Source organism: Petaurus breviceps, unplaced genomic scaffold (assembly GCF_028583685.1).
Source record: "Petaurus breviceps papuanus isolate PSGF00001 unplaced genomic scaffold, PetGlider_PUasm1.0 227, whole genome shotgun sequence".
In the NCBI taxonomy this organism is placed as follows: Eukaryota; Metazoa; Chordata; class Mammalia; order Diprotodontia; family Petauridae; genus Petaurus; species Petaurus breviceps.
In genome coordinates this window covers 13,220,507-13,238,801 of record NW_027185896.1, presented here as the reverse complement: position 1 = coordinate 13,238,801, position 18,295 = coordinate 13,220,507, and the positions used below count along the sequence as shown (strand labels likewise).

Genomic DNA, 18,295 nt, shown 5'->3' with positions numbered 1-18,295 from the left:
TATAGTTAAAATTTTATAAAATAACTTGTTTAGGCAGTAGTTTCAAAATCTTGCAGTTGGAATGAAGATTACCTCAACTGACACACCACATTCTGACTAGGATCACAGAATTTTAAAAACATTTTTATATTGCCTAGATGGTCCCCTATAATACTGTCCCATCTCACTCCTAAAGAATCAACCTATATAAGTTTTTGTACAAAAAAAGAGGAAAGGAGGCTAGGTGGCGCAGTGAATAGAGCACCAGCCCTGGAGTCAGGAGGACCTGAGTTCAAAACCAACCTCAGACACTTAACACAAAAAAACTAGCCGTGTGACCTTGGGCAAGTCACTTAACCCCAATTGCCCTACCTTACCACCTCAAAAAAAACCCCCAAAAATCCAGCATCTGTGGACCTTGACTTCTGTAAAGGAATAGGAGATAGATATCTCCTCACTTCTCTTTGGATCCAAATTTGTTTTCTGTAATTTGACATTATTTTGTTTTGGGGGGTTGTTGGTCATGGTGTAGTTTTTCTGGTTCTGCTTACTTGACTGTGCATCAGTTCCTGTTGTTTTTCCATGCTTCTCTTCATTTATCATGTTGGGTTCTTAGCACAGTAATATTCCACTGCATCCAGGAACCATACCTTGTCCAGCCAGACTGCAGTTGTTGGGAAGCTTGTTTCTAGTTATTTACAGTCACAACATAGGTTGATACATTTTGGTGTATATGGAACCTTTCTTTTTGGTCACTGACCTCTGTGGGATCTATGCCTAGCAGTAGAATCTCTAGTTCAAAGAAAGGCAAATTCTGAACTGCTTTCCAGAATAGTTGTATTGATTCACAGGTCCATCAACAATGCACTAGCATGCCTATCTTCCTGTAACTCCTCCAACACTATTTGAGTCATTTTCACCAATATGCTGGATGGGAGGTGAAACCTTAGTCTGCATTGGGAAATATTAGTTCCTATCCTTTGACCCCTTTTCTATTTGGCAACAGCTTTCTGATCATTTATTTCTCTTAGTTGTCTTCATATCTTAGAAATCAAAACTCTTTGCAGGAATATCTTATAAAATTTTTCCCTGAATAACTGCCTCCCTCATGCTACATGCATTTTTTGTTTTTGTTTGAAAAAGCCTTTCAGTCTCACGTGAAAAAAAATTAACTATTTTGTAATCGTCTCTAGACCATAGAATATTAAAAGCTGAAAGGACTATGAGAACTGTCCAGTGGAATCTCCTAATTTTACATGTAAAGAATCTCAGTCTGAGGAGTTTAAGTGACTTGCCTAAAATTATAAGCACCAAGCAGCAGAACTAGATTTCAAATCTAGGTCCTTTGACTCCAAATCCTGTGCTCTTTCCAGTACACTAAACTGCCATGCAAGGTGACTTTTTCTTTAAGAGTCAGGGTGAAAATCTAAAGTAAATTGTTATTTCTCAGCAAATGAGAAAAACAAACTGTTGAGTGGTGGGTTGTTTCCTTATTGAATAGCTGTGAATATATTTGCTTTTTAAATTTTACAGTCATTTTTTGATATAGCCCATCTGTCCCCCATAGAATCCCAAGAAACAAAGAAAGCCTCTTGCGCAAAATCCATTCCTAGGTTCACTTCTTCAACTTTTCACTCCCATAGTCCCATACCAGAGGGCAGTGTTTCATCTTCTCTTCTCCCAAATCAGTTTTAGTTATTGTCCTCAATTCTAGTTTAGCTGCTTAAATATTTTCACTGGTGACAGTCAAGGTGAATCCTGTGTTTTGGCTCACTCTTGGATTTGGAGTTACTCCTGGTGCTGCCATTTACCACCTATGTCAAAACACTTAAACTATCTTTGCTCCATTTGTCTCATCATATAAAATGAAGGGGTTGGGCTTGAGCTGGAAAGGAACTTAGAGATCATTTTATTCAGCCCCTTGATTTTTAGTGGCTTGACCAAGTCTGGGATTGAAGCTAGATTCTCTGTTAAGATCAGTGTCCTCTGCCTCTCAGTGCCATTTTAAAACGTGGATTAGAGAATGCTTATTCTCCACTTTTTGACCTTACCCACACCCAATGTGTTTGTTCTAGAAAGGGGGATAAATTACCCTTTAGAGTCTGTCATCATTTCCCTAGAGATCTCCCAATCTTCTTCATGAGGTCTGAGAAGGGTAAGAATTTTTCCCATTGTGTGTGTGGGGGGGAACCTACATATTTTGTAAGATTTGGGGCTCTAGTATATCCTAAAGTCTCTTTTCTCCTTCCACCCTTTGGCCATATACATGAAAAAATAGCTCAAATACATATTTGATCACTGAAAACAATTTTAAATATGGCTCATTTCATACATAAATAAGTCCAGGAAATATTTTCTTAATTTAAGGTCCTCCATAATTTGGTCCAATTTACCTAGTCAATTTTTACTACTACACCCCAATACTTATAACCTATCCTTCCTATTCCACCCCCTCCCCATATACCGCCCCCCCAAATCATTCCTAACTGCCTTTCCTCTTTCTGTTCCCTTCACCTGGAATGTCCTTCCCTCTCTTCTCCATTTATCTATATCCAAGTGATGTTCAGTGTCCAACTCCCATTCCCATAGCACTTAGCATTATTAGGCAAATGGAAGAGCACAGAATTAATTACTGAACTAGCACAGTTGAAACCTTGCCTGTCAAGATGGTGCTCTCACCAGTGTGGCTAGCTTATGTTTCTTTCGAGCATGAGTTGTTTGATGGAAAATAAGATGTGAGCTCTGACCAAAGGCTTTCCCACATTCATTACATCGATAGGGCTTCTCCCCGGTGTGGATTCTCTGATGGACAATAAGATAGGAACTACAGCTGAAGGCTTTCCCACATTCATTACATTCATAGGGCTTCTCCCCAGTGTGGATTCTCTGATGGACAATGAGGCGTGAACTTCTACTGAAGGTTTTCCCACATTCCTGACATTCATAGGGTTTCTCCCCAGTGTGGACTCCCTGATGGACAATTAGGCTTGAGCCCTGACTGAACATTTTCCCACACACATTACATTTATAGGGTTTTTCTCCAGTATGGATTCTATGATGTCGTATAAGGTGTGAACTCCTCGTGAAGGCTCTCCCACACTCCTGACATTCATAAGGTTTCTCCCCAGTGTGGACCCTTTGATGTACAATAAGGGTAGAGCTCTGACTGAAGGCTTTCCCGCATTCATCACATGAATAAGCATTCTGGATTCTCTTGTGTGTAGCAAGTTTTGAGCCAAGATTGAAACTTCCCCCCAGTTTTTCACAGTTCTGGCTTTTTTCTCCTGAGGAGCTTGTCTTATCTTTGTCCATAATTCTTTGGAAATCTTGGTTCTCTTCCTTTACTATCTTCCGTGTAGGGATTATTAGTTGCCTCACTTCTCCATGTTCCCCTTCACAAGCTTTTATAAACCCAGATCCCAGGGGAATATCTTGCTGGAGTCTTCCTGATGTCACTGAATGGGATCCTTTTTCTTCAGAGATTTCATCACTTCCAGGTATGATCTTAACACCTGACACAAAATAAATTACAAAAAAATTAAATCCTCATCTGAATTACAGTCCTATGGCCTGGAGGGTGATTCTGGTTCTCAAAGACCACAGCAAGGGAGCACTAGCTCTGGTGGGTCCTGCCAAGCTAGGAAGGCTTCAGCTATGGGTTTCTATGACCCAACGTCTAATTGTCATTATCAGGGTGGCCACAAGGTGATGAATTTTTATAGCTATAGAAATTCCCAATGACTATCAATGAAATTGTAGAAAGGTTCTGGTATGTATTTTTGAAGTATATATGTTGACAAAATGAAAGGTAAGTGAAGTATTTCATACTGACACATCGCTTCCCACACAACAATATAAAGCAGGCAGTACAATTATTTTCATTTCTGTAGATTTATAGGTGAGGAAACTGAAGCTCCTAGATGTAATCTGTCCAGAGTCACACAACTAAGTATATGGTTTGAGTGGAGGAGATTTGAATATTGGGGTTTTTGTAGGAGCGGTATCCTAAGGCCCTGCCCTATGCAGATTTCCTTAGAAGTTATTATAACCACCCCAGGTTTAGTTGGCTCAGGGGACTAAGGCTTAAGCTGCTGAAATGGATTCCTGGTTATCTAGGCAAAAAAAGCCACAGGGAACTCTAACTGGGCTGTGATGTTTGACTGGTAGACTACCGTGGGCTATACACAGAGAGCTAGGGAACACTGCTCAGCTTAATCATTGTCCTGGCTGAACTTCCTTGTTGAATATTCTTCTTCTGCTGTGGCTAACTAAATCTCTTACTAACTGCTAAATGTCCTGCGAGTGTCACTTTATTCCAATCTCAAACTTAAGACTACCAAGAGTAGTTTAGAAAAGCCTAAGTCATGGCTTATGACCATAGAGGTATGGTGGGGAAGAGAGAAACAAGTAGGGGGGAGCGGAGATGGCATCGACAAATGACGAAACCCCCAATGAAGGTTACTGTAGAGACAAGCCAAGAACAAATATGACATTCAAGGAGTGAGGAGGTTTTGAGACACACATTAGGTGAAAGCTAAGTACACTGAATGAAAGAAATCAACTGAAGGTGAAATTGGTGAACAAATATTTACTAAGATACTATTATGTGCAGTGCACTGGAAAGAATACAAAAATGCTCAAGATATAGTCCCTGCTCTTAGAAACTAATTTGCTTTGAAACCGGTTTCTAAATTCAGAAGACAGTTTTTTAAATGGTCAGACATGTTTTGAACAGAGGCTTTAGTGCCCCCATCAAAGGAGGAGGGTTCTCAGGCAAGGCAGAGGATCTTTAAGAGGTCTCTCAATCCCCATTTCTGGGAACCTGAGCCAGCAGTGTAGTGTGGGAGGGTAGGGGAGTGTAGGTGGAAAGGAGTAAGAAAATGAGGTAGGACGGGGCTACATTTGAAGGTGTGATTTTTAGGACTGCTAAACTGGAGGAGGCAGGCAGTCAAGGAGTGTTGCCTAACACTTCCTTATATCTCTTCAAAAGAATGTGCTTAAAAGATACAATTTAATACAAAAGCTCAAACCTGTGAATTCGCATTTTACCATCAAATGGTTATTATAAAAAATACTAGGCACCATGACTGCATGGTGGGTGAAGTCCTAGCCTGAAGCCTAGTATCTGTCAAGTCTTGATATATACACGTATAAAGATACTACAATTGAGGCTAGTGTCAAGGTATCAAGAATAATATAAACAATAAAAGACAGAGTTTAGAACAGAGGTCAGCAAAAAAATGGTAAGAAGACCAAATCTGGCCTGCCACAAGTTAAGAATGGTTTTTACATTTTAAAATAAAGGTTTATTATTTTATTTGAAATTGTAAAATGACTGGCAGGATTTGGCCCTCTGTTAGTAATTTGCCTGGACTGAAAGGTAAAGAAAAGACTTTGAGGGGTGGCTAGGTGGCACAGTGAATAGAGTGCCCGCCCTGGAGTCAGGAGGACCTGAATTTAAATCTGGACTCAGACATTTAGTGTGTCCTTGGGCAAGTCACTTAACCCCAATTGCCCTGCCTTCCCCCCTCCAAAAAAGCAAAAAACAAAACAAAACAAAAAAAACCAAAAAACTTTCAGTGGAGGCCTCCTAGAAAAGGAAGGAATCATGAATTTAGACCTGGGAAAGGCCTTAAGGGCCAGCTAGTCCAAGCCCTTCATTTTACATATGAGAAAACCAGAGTGACTTGCACAAGGATACACAAGGAATAAGTACCAAAGTCAGCATCTGAAGCCAGTGCCTATGAATCCAAATCTGACATTCTTTCCATTGCACCATTATGCCTCATCTTCAGCTGCCTAAGTCAAATGCCCATTCCTCCAACAGCCCATGGACAGTTGTAATTATGTGGATTTAGAAAAATAGCAGCCACAAATCAAGGCAGGCAGGATTTCTTCTCTTCTAAAATTCTGCAACCCTGACACTCTTTCCCTCCTACTCACTCCCAAACAAGTCTAAAGCAAAAAGATGAATGGAAATCATATCTTAAAAGATGGGATTGTGGGTATTGCTTAATACTGATGTTGGGATCTGGGAAGAAATGATTTGAACTGGAAAAGATATCTGGTTCAGGAGTATAGAAAAGTCCCCCAGAAGAGATGTTTTCTTGGGAGTCCTTGGATTGGAGGAGGAGGTGGAGAAAAGGAAGGGGAGACCACTCCTTCCTAAACCTAGAACAACAAAGAAGGTTCCCCATTCTAGACAATTGGGATGACAGGAAAGGTGAACCCCTAGCCCTAGCATGAAGATAGAGCAAAATTTCAAAAGAAACAGGAACCTCTCACAGGAACCAGGCATTCCAGGTGGTCCTTAATCTGGCCTAAATCTACTTTTTCAGTTCTATTCCCTTATAGGACCTAATTAATGGCTACCTGAACATACCTAGCACATTCCTGGTTCCATGCCTCTGTTCATACTGTTCCATGTATCTAAAATGCTCTATTTTTCCCTTCTCCTTTTCTTTTTCACAGCCCAGAACTCAAATCTTACCATCTTTACCTAGCCTTTCCTGACCCTAGCCCACAGCAACCTCTCCTTCCTTGGAACTTCAAAACACTAACTGTATCACTTCACACATCATATACTGCCTTCTACATTCTAAGATCTCTTTTAGCTCTTGCCATTCTATGTTCTAAGGTCCCTTTGAGCTCTACCTAGGGACATATGGAGATTTGGGACTTGGTCAGAAGCCTAAGGTGTGTCAACTCCCTGAGTGAAGGAACTGTATCTTAACACTGATTTATAATCACATCAACATCTAGTACAATGCCTTGTACATGGTACAATAATGTAATTGCAGAAATAAATAACAATTGGTTGACTGGGTGACATATTGTTCATCTTTGTAGACAAAGTGACCTCAAGACTGATTCTGAAGCTGATAAATGAAAATTCCGTCCAGTCAATCAGTAACTATTTATCAGTGGCCTATTGTGTGCTAGGCACTAGAGAAACAAAAGGAAAAGTGAAAGTCCCTGCCCTCAAGGAGCTTACATCCTATTGGGAGAGAGAAAATCTGCACGTGTAATTAAATATAAACTACCATGTTTCCCCGATAATAAGACACTGTCTTATTATTTTTTTTAGACAGAAAAACACCAGAGGGCTTATTTTCAGGGGAGGGCTTATTTTAATGAACATTGACAGCAATTTTAATAAACAGGTAAATGTGAACAAAAAAATGTGCCTTTATTCAATAAGCAAATCACTGGGGAAGAACAGGATGACGCACTCACTGCTGCAGCTCTGATTGGATGCAGCTCGGAGCGTGGCGGGCGTTTCCCGGTGGGGGGGGGTGCATACAGAGGGTACCGTAATGTAGCATGTAGCGCAGGGGATCACCTTCACTACAGTAGCAATCTCAATAGGGCTTATTTTCGGGGGAGAGCTTATTTTAGAGGAATCTTACACAGTAAGGGGAGGGCTTATTTTCGGGATAGGTCTTATTATCGGGGAAACACGGTATAACCAAAGTAATATCAGGAGGAACTAGCTAGGCATAACAGGGTGAGAATCAGAGAAGGCCTCATATGAGAAAAAATTTCAGAGACCCTGCAGACAATAAAGATGAAAAGAAGCAAGAAAAAAGGAAACTCTCAGTCATGGGAAAGATCTTACCCAGGGAGGCGATGCTCCTGTGATTTCGGTCCCTGTGTCTGGTGATCACAGTAGGTAGCAGAGAAGTTCCAGTAGATGAGTAGTTGTTGGGTGACATCAGATTTGACACCCTGGCTTTTCCCAGAGGAACTTTTTTCCCCCAGGGTACTTCTAGTCTCTCGATAGGGGTTGAGACCTGGAGGCACATATTTATGGTTAGACTCATGACAGAAAGACACAAGAGAGATCAAACTCAGTACTCTTCCTCCCACTCACTCCCTTGGCACATCTTACTCTGGCTCTGGGGTGCTCTCCCACAAGAATTCACTTTCTGAATATCTGGTGAACTTTTCAGTGATAATTAATTTGGATAAAACAGGTAGGGCCTGACTGCCTACAGATCAATTTATAGAAGAGTCCTTCCTGAGATCTGAAGTCATACAGCTCACAGTGGGAGAGAAATAAGAACAGAGACCTTGATCTTCTTATTAATATTTGAACTCTCTACCTTACAAGGTTTGTGAGAAAATCACTTTGGAAACTGTAACAACTGAAAACTGTTACTGTTGAATAAGTGGGGGGTGGGATAGGAGGGAGGGAAATATAGTTAGTCTTTCACAATATAACTACTATGGAAACGTTTTGTGTAACTACATATGTACAACCTATATTGAATTGCTTACTTCCTAGTGGGGGTGGGTGAGGAGGGAAGAAGGGAACGAATCTGGAAATCAAAGTTTTAAAAATAAATGTTAAAAAAAATTATTTTTACATGCAACTGAGAAATAAGACATACAGGAACTGGGGTATAGAAATCCATATTGCCCTACTAGAAAATTAGAGGGGGTTGTGGGAAGATGTAAGAGAGGGCAGATTGGGGGAAGAGTTATTCAGTAGGCTCTGTATCTTGGGGTGGGGGTGGGAGGTAGAAGAAAGACAGGGAGAAAATTTGTAACTCAATCTTGTGGAAATGAATGTTGAAAATTAAAAATAATTTTTAAAAAATGTACAAAAAAGAAAAATAGCATTTTTACACTTAAGAATCTACTAGCAAAGAAAAAGAATTTGACTTGTTACATAAAGTTGCTTGCAAATGGATTAATCACATGTTTATTAAAAGACATAAAAAAAGAAAATCTAACAATTTAAAAATTTTAAAAAAGACAATTTTTACTATTATTATAGGTTATAGGAAACTTTGTCTAAATTTCAGTAGAAGGTATGAGGGCAGTGTGGAAAACCCATGAACTACATTCAACTTGTCCCCACAAATCTAAATCCTGTGAACTACAGCATGACAACCTGGATGCTATTTCAGTAAGGAAGCATTTCCATTACATTGCTGATAGTTAAGGGCTCCAACACTGACAAGAGAACAGGGGTAGATGACTTGAGATTTCTGTTTTTAACCATCCCTCTCTCCCTCCTCCTATGGGCCAGACCAGGGGTGGGGAACCTGTGGCCTTAAGACCACATGTGGTCTTCTAAATCCTCAAGTTTGGCCTTTTGTCAGAATTTGTATTTTACAGAACAAATTAAAGGATTTGGATTCAGTCAATAGGCTACACTTAAGGATTCAGAAGGCCACCTGTGGCCTTAAGGTGGCAGGTTCCCCACCCCTGGGCCAGACCCTACATCCCATTTTTTATTTTCTGTCCTAATCCACCAACGCCAACTTAAAAATCTTCCCCTATAACCACAGCCCCAGTGTATTCATACAGGTTTGCTACCTGACCCCAAGTATCTTCATCTTCTTCCTCCTCCTTTATTGACATATGGTCCAAAGGATCCAGACCTGTTACTTTTTTCTCCTTTGTGGTCATCCTCCTTACTCAAGGAATGGCCTCTGTACTTTTCCTCCCACTCACTCCTCTGGCCTCCTGGGATCTGGTTGGTGGAGATCAACTCTTGTCTGACTTTTACTTCCCTGAAAATTCTTAGAGTTGGAATCATCTACTGAGACATAAAAAGTCATTGTTAACATAAGAGAAACGAACTGATTCCAAAGAGCTGAGTTCTAGGACAATAAAGATCACTCACCAGGGCCTAGCCGGTAAAGCAAAATTCCAAGAAAGGACAGAACACTCCCCACAATGCTCACTTGTGAAGAGATGCCTTTTCCACATAAATGCATATATAGCCAATCCAATCTTGTCAGCTTTTAAGTGCTTACTATGTGGAAGGCACTAGGTTGGGCAATGAGGATATAGCATACAAAAAGAAAAATAAAGAGAAGGGGGATAAAGTGCCAAGTGGGGGAAACAGCAAATAAGCCAGTATGGCTGGAACATGGCATCCGTGAAAGGGAATACTGTTCAAAAGAATGTGGAAAAGTCCCTTGGGGAGCCATGACTTGCAACTTCCTAAATTGTGGGATTTGAAGAAGATGGGGAAACAGCACATTCCTAAATCTAGAATCACAAGGAAGACTTCCCATTCTCGAGAAGTAGGTGGATGAGGAAGGTGAGCCCTCAGGTCCAGTCTGGAAAAGTAGCCTGGAGTCAGATGTAAAAGGCAAGCTGAGGAACCTCTTATAGATAACAGGGAAGCATTGAAGCTTCTTGAGTAGCAAGAATAATAAGGTCTGATTTTTTTTTTTGCTTTTTAGAGGGCATTTGGGGTTAAGTGACTTGCCCAAAATCACATGGCTAGTTTTTGTGTTAAGTGTCTGGGGCCAGATTTGAACTCAGGCACTCCTGACTCCAGGGCAGGTGCTCTATTCACTGCGCCACCTAGCCACCCTAGTCTGATGTGTTTTTGTTTTTTTATTTTTGCTTTTTTTTGGAGGGTTAAGTGACTTGCCCAAGGTCACACGGCTAGCTTTTGTGTTAAGTGTCTGAGGCTGGATTTGAACTCAGGTCCTACTGACTCCAGGGCAGGTTCTCTATTCACTGCACCACCTAATCGCCCTAGTCTGATTTGGTTTTTAAGAAGATTCTGGCAGCTGTGTGGAGGACAGAATGGACATGGGAGAGACTATAACCTGAGAGTCCAATTAGGAAGTTGTTGCAGAAGTTCTGATGAGTGAGGATAAGAGCCTGAACTAGTAGTGGCCTTTGAGTGAGGGAAAGATGTGAGAGAAAAAAGAGCATGGACAAGATAACTGGATATGAGGTGCAGATGGGGAGGGGCAGAGAGGAATATAAAGAATGTAAGGTAGGAGTAAAGAATGACTGAGGTTGTGAAACCGATGGTGCCCTTAATAGGAATAAGGAAGTCTGGAGGAGTGTGTGGGAAATCCAGATGCAGATGTCCAACAGGTAGTCAATGCTGCTAGGGCTGGATATAATAATAATAACATTTATGTAACACTTAAAAGATCTGCAGAGCACTTTAGGAATATCTCATTTTATCCTTTACTACCCTGGGACAAAGGTGCTGTTATTGTTCACATTTTATGGATAAGGAAAATGACTTGCCCAGGATTAGCCAGCTAATAAGTGTCTGAGGCTTGACTTGAACTGAGGTCTTCCTGACTCCATGTTCATGCACCCCCTAGCAGCCTCATAGATCTGAATGTCTTCTTTATAGAGACTATAACTAAATCCATGAGAGGTATGGCATTCCCAAAGAAAGAAGGCAGAAGGTGGTCCAGGACAGAGCTTTGGGAGATACTTACATATAGCAGGAGACCGAGGAGTGATTAGAGAGGGAGGAAAACCAGGAGAGAACAGCATCACTGAAGCCCAGAGAGGAGAAAGTACCCAGTAGATGGGAGTATGTCTTCAGCCCCTAGGGATAAGGGTAGAGGCTGATGCACAAAGGAGGACTGAGATGTGCAGGTGCTGAACTCTCTGGAGACTAGATAACTACAGACATGATGGGACTGGATCTCAGTCTGTAATATCATCTGTAAAACTGTTGTTTTGACTCTTTGTGACCCTGTGGATCATACTGTCCATGGGGTTTTCTTGGCAAAGTTACTGGAGTGGTTTGCCATTTTTTTTCTCCAGGGGATTAAGGCAAACAGAGGTTAAGTCACACAGCTAATACCTATCTAAAGGTTGGATTTGAACTCAGGTCTTCCTGACTCCATGCCCCATAATCTACTCATTGAGCCACCTAGTTGCCTCCATCTGTAAAATTAGAATAATACTTTCAATGCCTATCTCACAGCATCGTGACAGAAGCACTCCTTAAACCTCAAAGTGCTGGACTCTAGTCAGAATAACCACTTTCGACACCACAGTTGCGTGATATGTGGCCAGTCACTTCATCTCTCAGTTCTCCCCAGGCAACAGTCAGAAAATTGTGAAAGAGTTACTAATCTGCATGGGAAAAGGGCATTTCCTCACCAGGGAGATATCCTACACCAATAAAACCATGGGTCCTGACAAAAAAAAACAACAACACATAAAACCAGATTGCTAACAAGGATGTTTTCGGTAAACCCAAAGTTTTGATGAGAGCTGTCTGGCCCTGGGAGACCGGGACCTCTGAGAAGCTTCTGATACATGAAGACTTTTTAGTCTGGCGTTGTTTGGTCAGAGAAAACCCACCTCAAGGAGCTGCGCCTAAGAAAACTTAAAGAGTAAATGTGCTCTGAATTAGATTTCCCTCTACAGGAAAAAAAAATGATCTGAAACAGTCCTAACACTTGTATCCCATCTTACTGCATCAAGAAATCAGAGTGCTTCCCCTGCTAATCTCATTAGGTCCTCTACCATGAGACCATCCTGGTAGGTCATCGATGATTACTGGCCCTATTCTGGGATCTGGGGATCGGAGGCTTTCACTTAATCCCGTCCTCACCATGGGGGCAGGGGGCGGCATATAGGAGAGGAGAGAGCAGAGGAAAGGAGGGGGGAGTAGAAGAGAGAAGAGAGCAGAGAGGAGGGGGCGGACAGAGAGAGACAAGCAGGGCGGTGGGGGCAGGGGACAGCTGGCCTCTCCCGCAGGAGGGGCTCGAGCCCGGCGGGGAGGGTCGCCCGGAGCCCGCGCTGGGAGAGCCCTCCCCGCTCCCCCAGCCCGCCTCACCGAGGAAGAGGAGCGCCAGCCGGCCTGGGGCCGATCCGCCCAGTTCCGGGACAGCGAGCGGGCAGGCGACCTGAGCTCAGGGAGCCAACAGCCCAGCCCGAGCTTGCCACCTCCGCCGCCCGAGAGGACAATGGCCCCTTCCGAACCCGGGCGAACCTGGACTTCCTCTTCCTCTCTAGGCTGCCCGGAGGCCTCCGCGTCTCGGTGGTCTGCCCGTCTTCACCCTAGCCTTGCTGGTGGGACACAAGGTGACGTAAGAGGCTGAGCCCTTCGATCACCTAGTAGGTCGGATGGACCAGCACTTGGCTTTGTTATTATGGCTTCCTAGGATAATGAAAAGACAGCTAGATGGCCTAAAGGCAGGAACACTCCCTTCTGAGTTCAGATCCAACCTGAGACACGTGTGACCCTGGGCAAGTCACTTAACCCTGTTTGCCAGTTTCCTCATCTGTAAAATTACCTGGAGAAGGAAATGGCAAACCACTGCAGAATCTCCGTGAAGGCAACCCGCTTGCGTTACAGAGTCAAATCCAACTTAACCAGGTGTAACAAAATCGCTGGAAGGGGAGTCAGGGGACCTGGATTTTGACTGACTATCTGGTCCTGTAGACTAAAGCAAACTGCTTTTGCTCCTTGGGTCTCAGGTTTGGTTTTTTTCCCCTCTATTTTAATTCCCTATTCCTATTTTAAAATAGGCATGCTAGACTTCTCTCTGAGGTCTCTTTCAATTCTGTTCCAATCTTGGTCCTTAAGATTCAAACCTGTCTCCCCACTCCAAATCCAGTGTGCTCTGTATGCCAGCCACCTCACTCATTATGAAGAAAGCATCACAGAATGTTAGAGACAGAATGGCCCTCAGAGGTCTGATTCTCTTACTTTACAAGTGAGGAAACGTGGCCAGAAGGATGCCCTGCTCAAAGTCACACAGGTATGAGTGATGACAGGACTTGATCCCCAGACTCCTGACTTGTACCCAGTGCTCTTCCTGTAAGCACCCAGCCACCTTGTATATATCCCTATGCACCCCCATAGCAGTACCCAACACTTAGCAGGTGCTCAGTAAACAAAGGACTAGGCCACTCTCACTTGAAGATGATGATGCACTTAATTGAAAATATTTTAAAAGTGTATGTTATGCAAATACCTGTTTTGGATTCTGGGAGTATGAAGATGAAGAAATCTTCTCTGCCCTCAAGGAACCATGGTTGTGTCACTTCTCTGGCTTCAGTCGTTCCATTGTTTTTGAGCACCTGCTATGACCTTTCAGCACTAAAATTTTGACCTCTGTTTTCAGTTCTCATCTTGGCTCTTCCATTATCAACTATGTGATCAAGCAAGTCCCTCACCCTCTTTGAACCTGTCTTCTTATCTGTAAAATGAGAATACCTGCCCTGCCTGTTTCACAGGACTGCTGTAACAATCAAATGAGATCACAAAAGGGAAAGTACTCAGTTAATCCAAGTGAAAAAACTCAAGATGGCATTATATTAAAATCTTCCTAGTACTCAACTTTTATAAAATACTTTGCTAGTGAAGGCTGTGTGGCAATATGTTTATACCTTTCCTTGCTTCCATAACCATGTTATCATGAAATTCCTTCATAATCCAAAAGTTACCAATATTTTAAACACAAAAATAAATTATCAGAAAGGAAAGAAGTTAGAATAGTTTCAGAGAACAACGTGGTGTAATGAAGGACTAGAGGGACCTGGAACTCATATCCTGACTCTCAAACCCACTAGCATGTGACCCTGGGCAAATCACTTCATCCTCTATTTTGAGGAAATAGTGTAAAGTAGGGATAGTCATTATATTACCTTCCTTACAGTTGTGAGAATTTTGTAAATCTTAAAAGTTCAGTGGAAATTATGCTTATTAAGAAAAATAATCCAGAATGCAGCAGTGGAAGAGATCCAAGCTGTGATCAGAAGTCTCAAAGATTCTATTCTTTTACTGGGACCAATCAAAATAAAAGAATATTTGTGTCTCAAGACAATTTTAATTTTTTTAAATTTAGACAAGAGCATTTTTAAAATAAAATTTTATTGATATCTTATGACTTACCCTGTATCCTTTCCTGTCCTCAAGGGCTGTTCCTTATAACAAAAATTAAAAAAAAAGAAAGAAAGAAATATTCAGCCAAATCAATGAATACACTGAAAACACCTGACCAATGTTCAGCACCTGTGGACCTCAAACACCCCCACTCCCACTCCCCACCCAGAAAGTGTGTCTTCTTTGGGCCTAGACTTGTTCTTCATAATTTTGCAACATTTAATTTCTGCTATTTTGTAGTGGTTGTCCTTTCCATGTATATTGTTGCAGTTTTTGTCTATGTGATTTTCCTGTCTTCTTCCTGGCTCACTTCATTTTGTATCAGTAGGTCTTTTCAGGCTTCTCTGTGGAACCTCTCTAGATCAAAAGTTATGGACAGTTTATTTAGTTTATTTGTAAAGTTCAAAATTGCTCCCCAGAATGGATATACTAATCCATGGCTTTACTAACAATACATTAGTGTGTCTGTCTTTTCATAACCCTTCCAACTGTAACTATATTTTATCACCTTTGCCAATTTGCTGAGTGTAAGGTAAAACCTCAGGTTTGTTTTGATTTTCCCTTTGGAGAAATATTTGTTGCTATTTTGCGATGAATGTATTTAGCATTATTAGTGGCTGAAATGTTTTCTGTACGCTTAGACATTCTCTTGTCTATTTGTTGACATAGCTGAGAAAGCAGCTACTTGCCTCAGTTTTTTGGATTTTTTTTCACTGCTAAAGAAGTTAATGATTAAAAAAGGAAGATCTCACATGCCCCCCAACAGTCACAGCAGTCTTTTTGTGGTAACAAAAAACTAGTAACAAAGAAGGTGCCCATTGATTGGGCAGTGGGTAAACAAACTGGGGTGCATGACTGTAATGATACATTACTGCACCATAGGAAGTAACACACATGGGGAGGGAAGCCTGGGAAGAGCTCTTTGAGGTGATTGAAGAGTGAAATGAATGGGGCAGTCACAAAACAGTCTTACAGGGTTAGAATGCAGAGTACAAGAAGAGGAATAGGAAGAGAGAAGGCTGAAAAGATAGACTGAGCCAAACCGTGCAGCACCAAGAATTTAATGTAGTTTATTTAATGGACAAAGAAAGATGTGATCACATCTTTAACACCTTAGTACAATTACTCATTCAGGTGTGAATGAATGATTGGAGAAGAAGCAAAGAACATGTCTTAACTGTCTCTTCCGTTCACTTTCAGTCCTGCATTACCACTAGACATTTCAATTGGAGACAATCTCACCTAGGGACATCTCAGTCCATGAGTAAAGGGTTCCTTTTCCAGCTCTGGATCTCAGGAACTGGACTCAGAAGAGGGATTCTTTCGAGAGTGTGGGGGAAGACATCATTCTGCCGGGGTTCAGAGTGGGGAGAGCTGGTTCAGATTTTTGAAAGAATTCCATCAAACCTTTTTAGCCAAAGGGAGCTTTATTAACACAAAAGCATGTGGGCCTAAGACTTAACAAGGAGCTAAACAAAGGCAATGATATAGGACAAGGACCAGACTTATATAGCCATAAAGCTATACAACTTGTAGGATGCCTATGTAAATTTTAGGGTTTCTAAAGGGGGTTGGAGATTTAGGGACAAGATAAATCTTTCAAGATAAGGACACAGGATGAAGACAATGAATGACACAAGATAAGGGAGACAAGGGAATTTTTATGACCCAGGATGGAAGGAGACAAGGAATTTTAGGATGAGGGGAAGGTTTGTGGTATTTCAGGATAAGGGGAGACTTTAGGATGCCAGGGAATGAGCAAGTCAACCTTTAGGGCACCTCTGTATTTTAAGGTGCCTTTAGAGGATAAAGCAGGGAAAGGGCAACTCAACCTTTAGGGCACTTTTGTATCCACATCATTTCCCCACTCAATCACCATGGAGAATTTTTTCAGGGAAAAAAAAGGACGAAGGTCATAGTCTTCAGCAGCTGCTTCTTGCTGCACAGGGGCAAAGAGTCCACTTCAGGGACCCAGAATAGGTGGAGGAGGGGTGGTCAGCATGGGGGGGTGGAATGTGGTGCCAGCTGAGTCCAGAGTGAAGAGAGACAAACCACTAAGGAACACCAAGGGCAGGGGTTGGCATCCTAAGAGCTGAAAGTGAAATTTCTGCAGATGAGAAGACACAAAGCAAACCAGGAGATTAAACAAGCATGAACCTAGTGTAAGAGCAAGTAAAATGATTAATAATGGGTCAGAATGAGGGAAACAAGGGAGAGGAACCATGTCCCCCAGGAGAAAATGGGGGAGATATCAGGCTGGAGTGAATGCCTTGCATCCGAGAGGTTGCCTATAATATCCTTTGAATGCTCAAAGGATAAATTCCATGCAGTCTTCAGGGAACAGGGGGAGTGCTGTGGGGAATGAACTAGTCTACTGGGCATGATGGTGACACACCCAGCAATCATGTACTCTTCCTTGCCCCACAGAGTTCCATATTTGAATTAAGATAGACTTCCAGTCCCAAGGAAGCAGGCCTAACCCTAGGCACAGGGTGGGAATCAGGAATCGGTGGGCTAGAAACAGAAGTGGTGCAAGGTGGGGTCCAGAACATAGTATAGCAAGAAAGCACACAGGCAAGTCCCCACAGTGAGGGGCTTCAATGCATAGTCTCCTTTGATCACTTTTCTGACTGGTCCTGCCTTGCATCTTATCTCACATTTCACATCCTGCCTCCTGCTTACTTCGTCTACCTCAGCATTCCTGTCTGCCTCACATGCCACCCAAATGCTTTTGGGAGAGGGACAAAGGATCTGTCCCTGCCTGAGTGGGGGAGGGGAGTAAAATGAGGCTGAGGCAGTATCCATCGGATGAGGAGAATGTGGAACAGGTATCCTTGTTGCATGACCATCTCAGGTGGACAGCTGATAGTCTAGGAGACACAAAGCTGACAGACAAGTTCAATATGCTGGGCCCAAATAGAGAACAGAGGAAAACAAAGAAAGGAACCAAGAGCTTCATGATGCTATTAATTACTTTTGACATACAGGATTATCTGATCTTAACTATTTTCTCAAAAGTTTCCACTCTGATTCAGTTCCTTTAGGAGGATCAGATGCTATTGAGGATCCAGCTCTATCCATGTAAATACAGATAACAACACTTTGCAGGTAGAAGCTTTCTACCTTTGAGTTCAATAGTTATACAGATGAATTTACTTATAAGAGACTGACTTTTACTCTAGTTATTATAAAAAGCTTGGGAGGATCCATAAGTAATTAATTCCAAAACAGTGCATACCAATAAGTTGCTTATAATAAAACATGTTTGCACCACAGAACACACGTATAAACAGGTATTATTTCCACAATAGTAACAAACTTTGAATGAAGTTGACTTTTCCATTAATATAAAAGTATTACATAATTTACCTCCCTTTAAGAAATTTGCACTGAAATTCTATTCCTCAAGTAGAAGATATTTCTGATCTAGTTTCAGTAATTAACAGAAAAACAATTAGGTCCCTCAGTCAGTTGTACCAATACTCAATTATTCTAACATCATTTTGAAACATTATTGTATGGACCTTATTCCATACAGACATATATCTAGTGACAGGCAGGTTACTAGGCCAAATACCCATTTACCAAATTCTTTAATATATAAAAAGGAATATAATCTGAGGCTGAATAGCTCAGATCTTAAATACACACTTTGTTATGGTAGTTCAAATGTATCCCAGTCTTAGT

At 41.7% G+C, this 18,295-nt stretch overlaps 1 protein-coding gene across 7 annotated transcripts; it reads right to left on the bottom strand.

Annotated features, from left to right (window-relative positions):
• On the bottom strand, positions 1-13,241 carry LOC138167142 (zinc finger protein 664-like). 7 transcript variants are annotated; one of them, XM_069095831.1, is made up of 5 exons: positions 12,554-12,699; positions 9,617-10,855; positions 9,307-9,529; positions 7,598-7,772; positions 1-3,491 (listed from the first exon to the last, which is right to left on the bottom strand). In XM_069095831.1, exons 3-5 carry the CDS (start codon positions 9,397-9,399, stop codon positions 2,641-2,643), a joined length of 1,119 nt encoding a protein of 372 aa, XP_068951932.1. In that variant the 5' UTR covers positions 9,400-9,529; positions 9,617-10,855; positions 12,554-12,699; the 3' UTR covers positions 1-2,640. The 7 variants fall into 7 exon arrangements, with proteins under 7 accessions (XP_068951932.1, XP_068951936.1, XP_068951937.1 ...); XM_069095835.1 differs by having other exon boundaries at positions 9,617-9,762; XM_069095836.1 differs by lacking the exons at positions 9,617-10,855; positions 12,554-12,699 and adding an exon at positions 12,710-13,241.
• Positions 13,242-18,295: the final 5,054 nt, after the last annotated feature.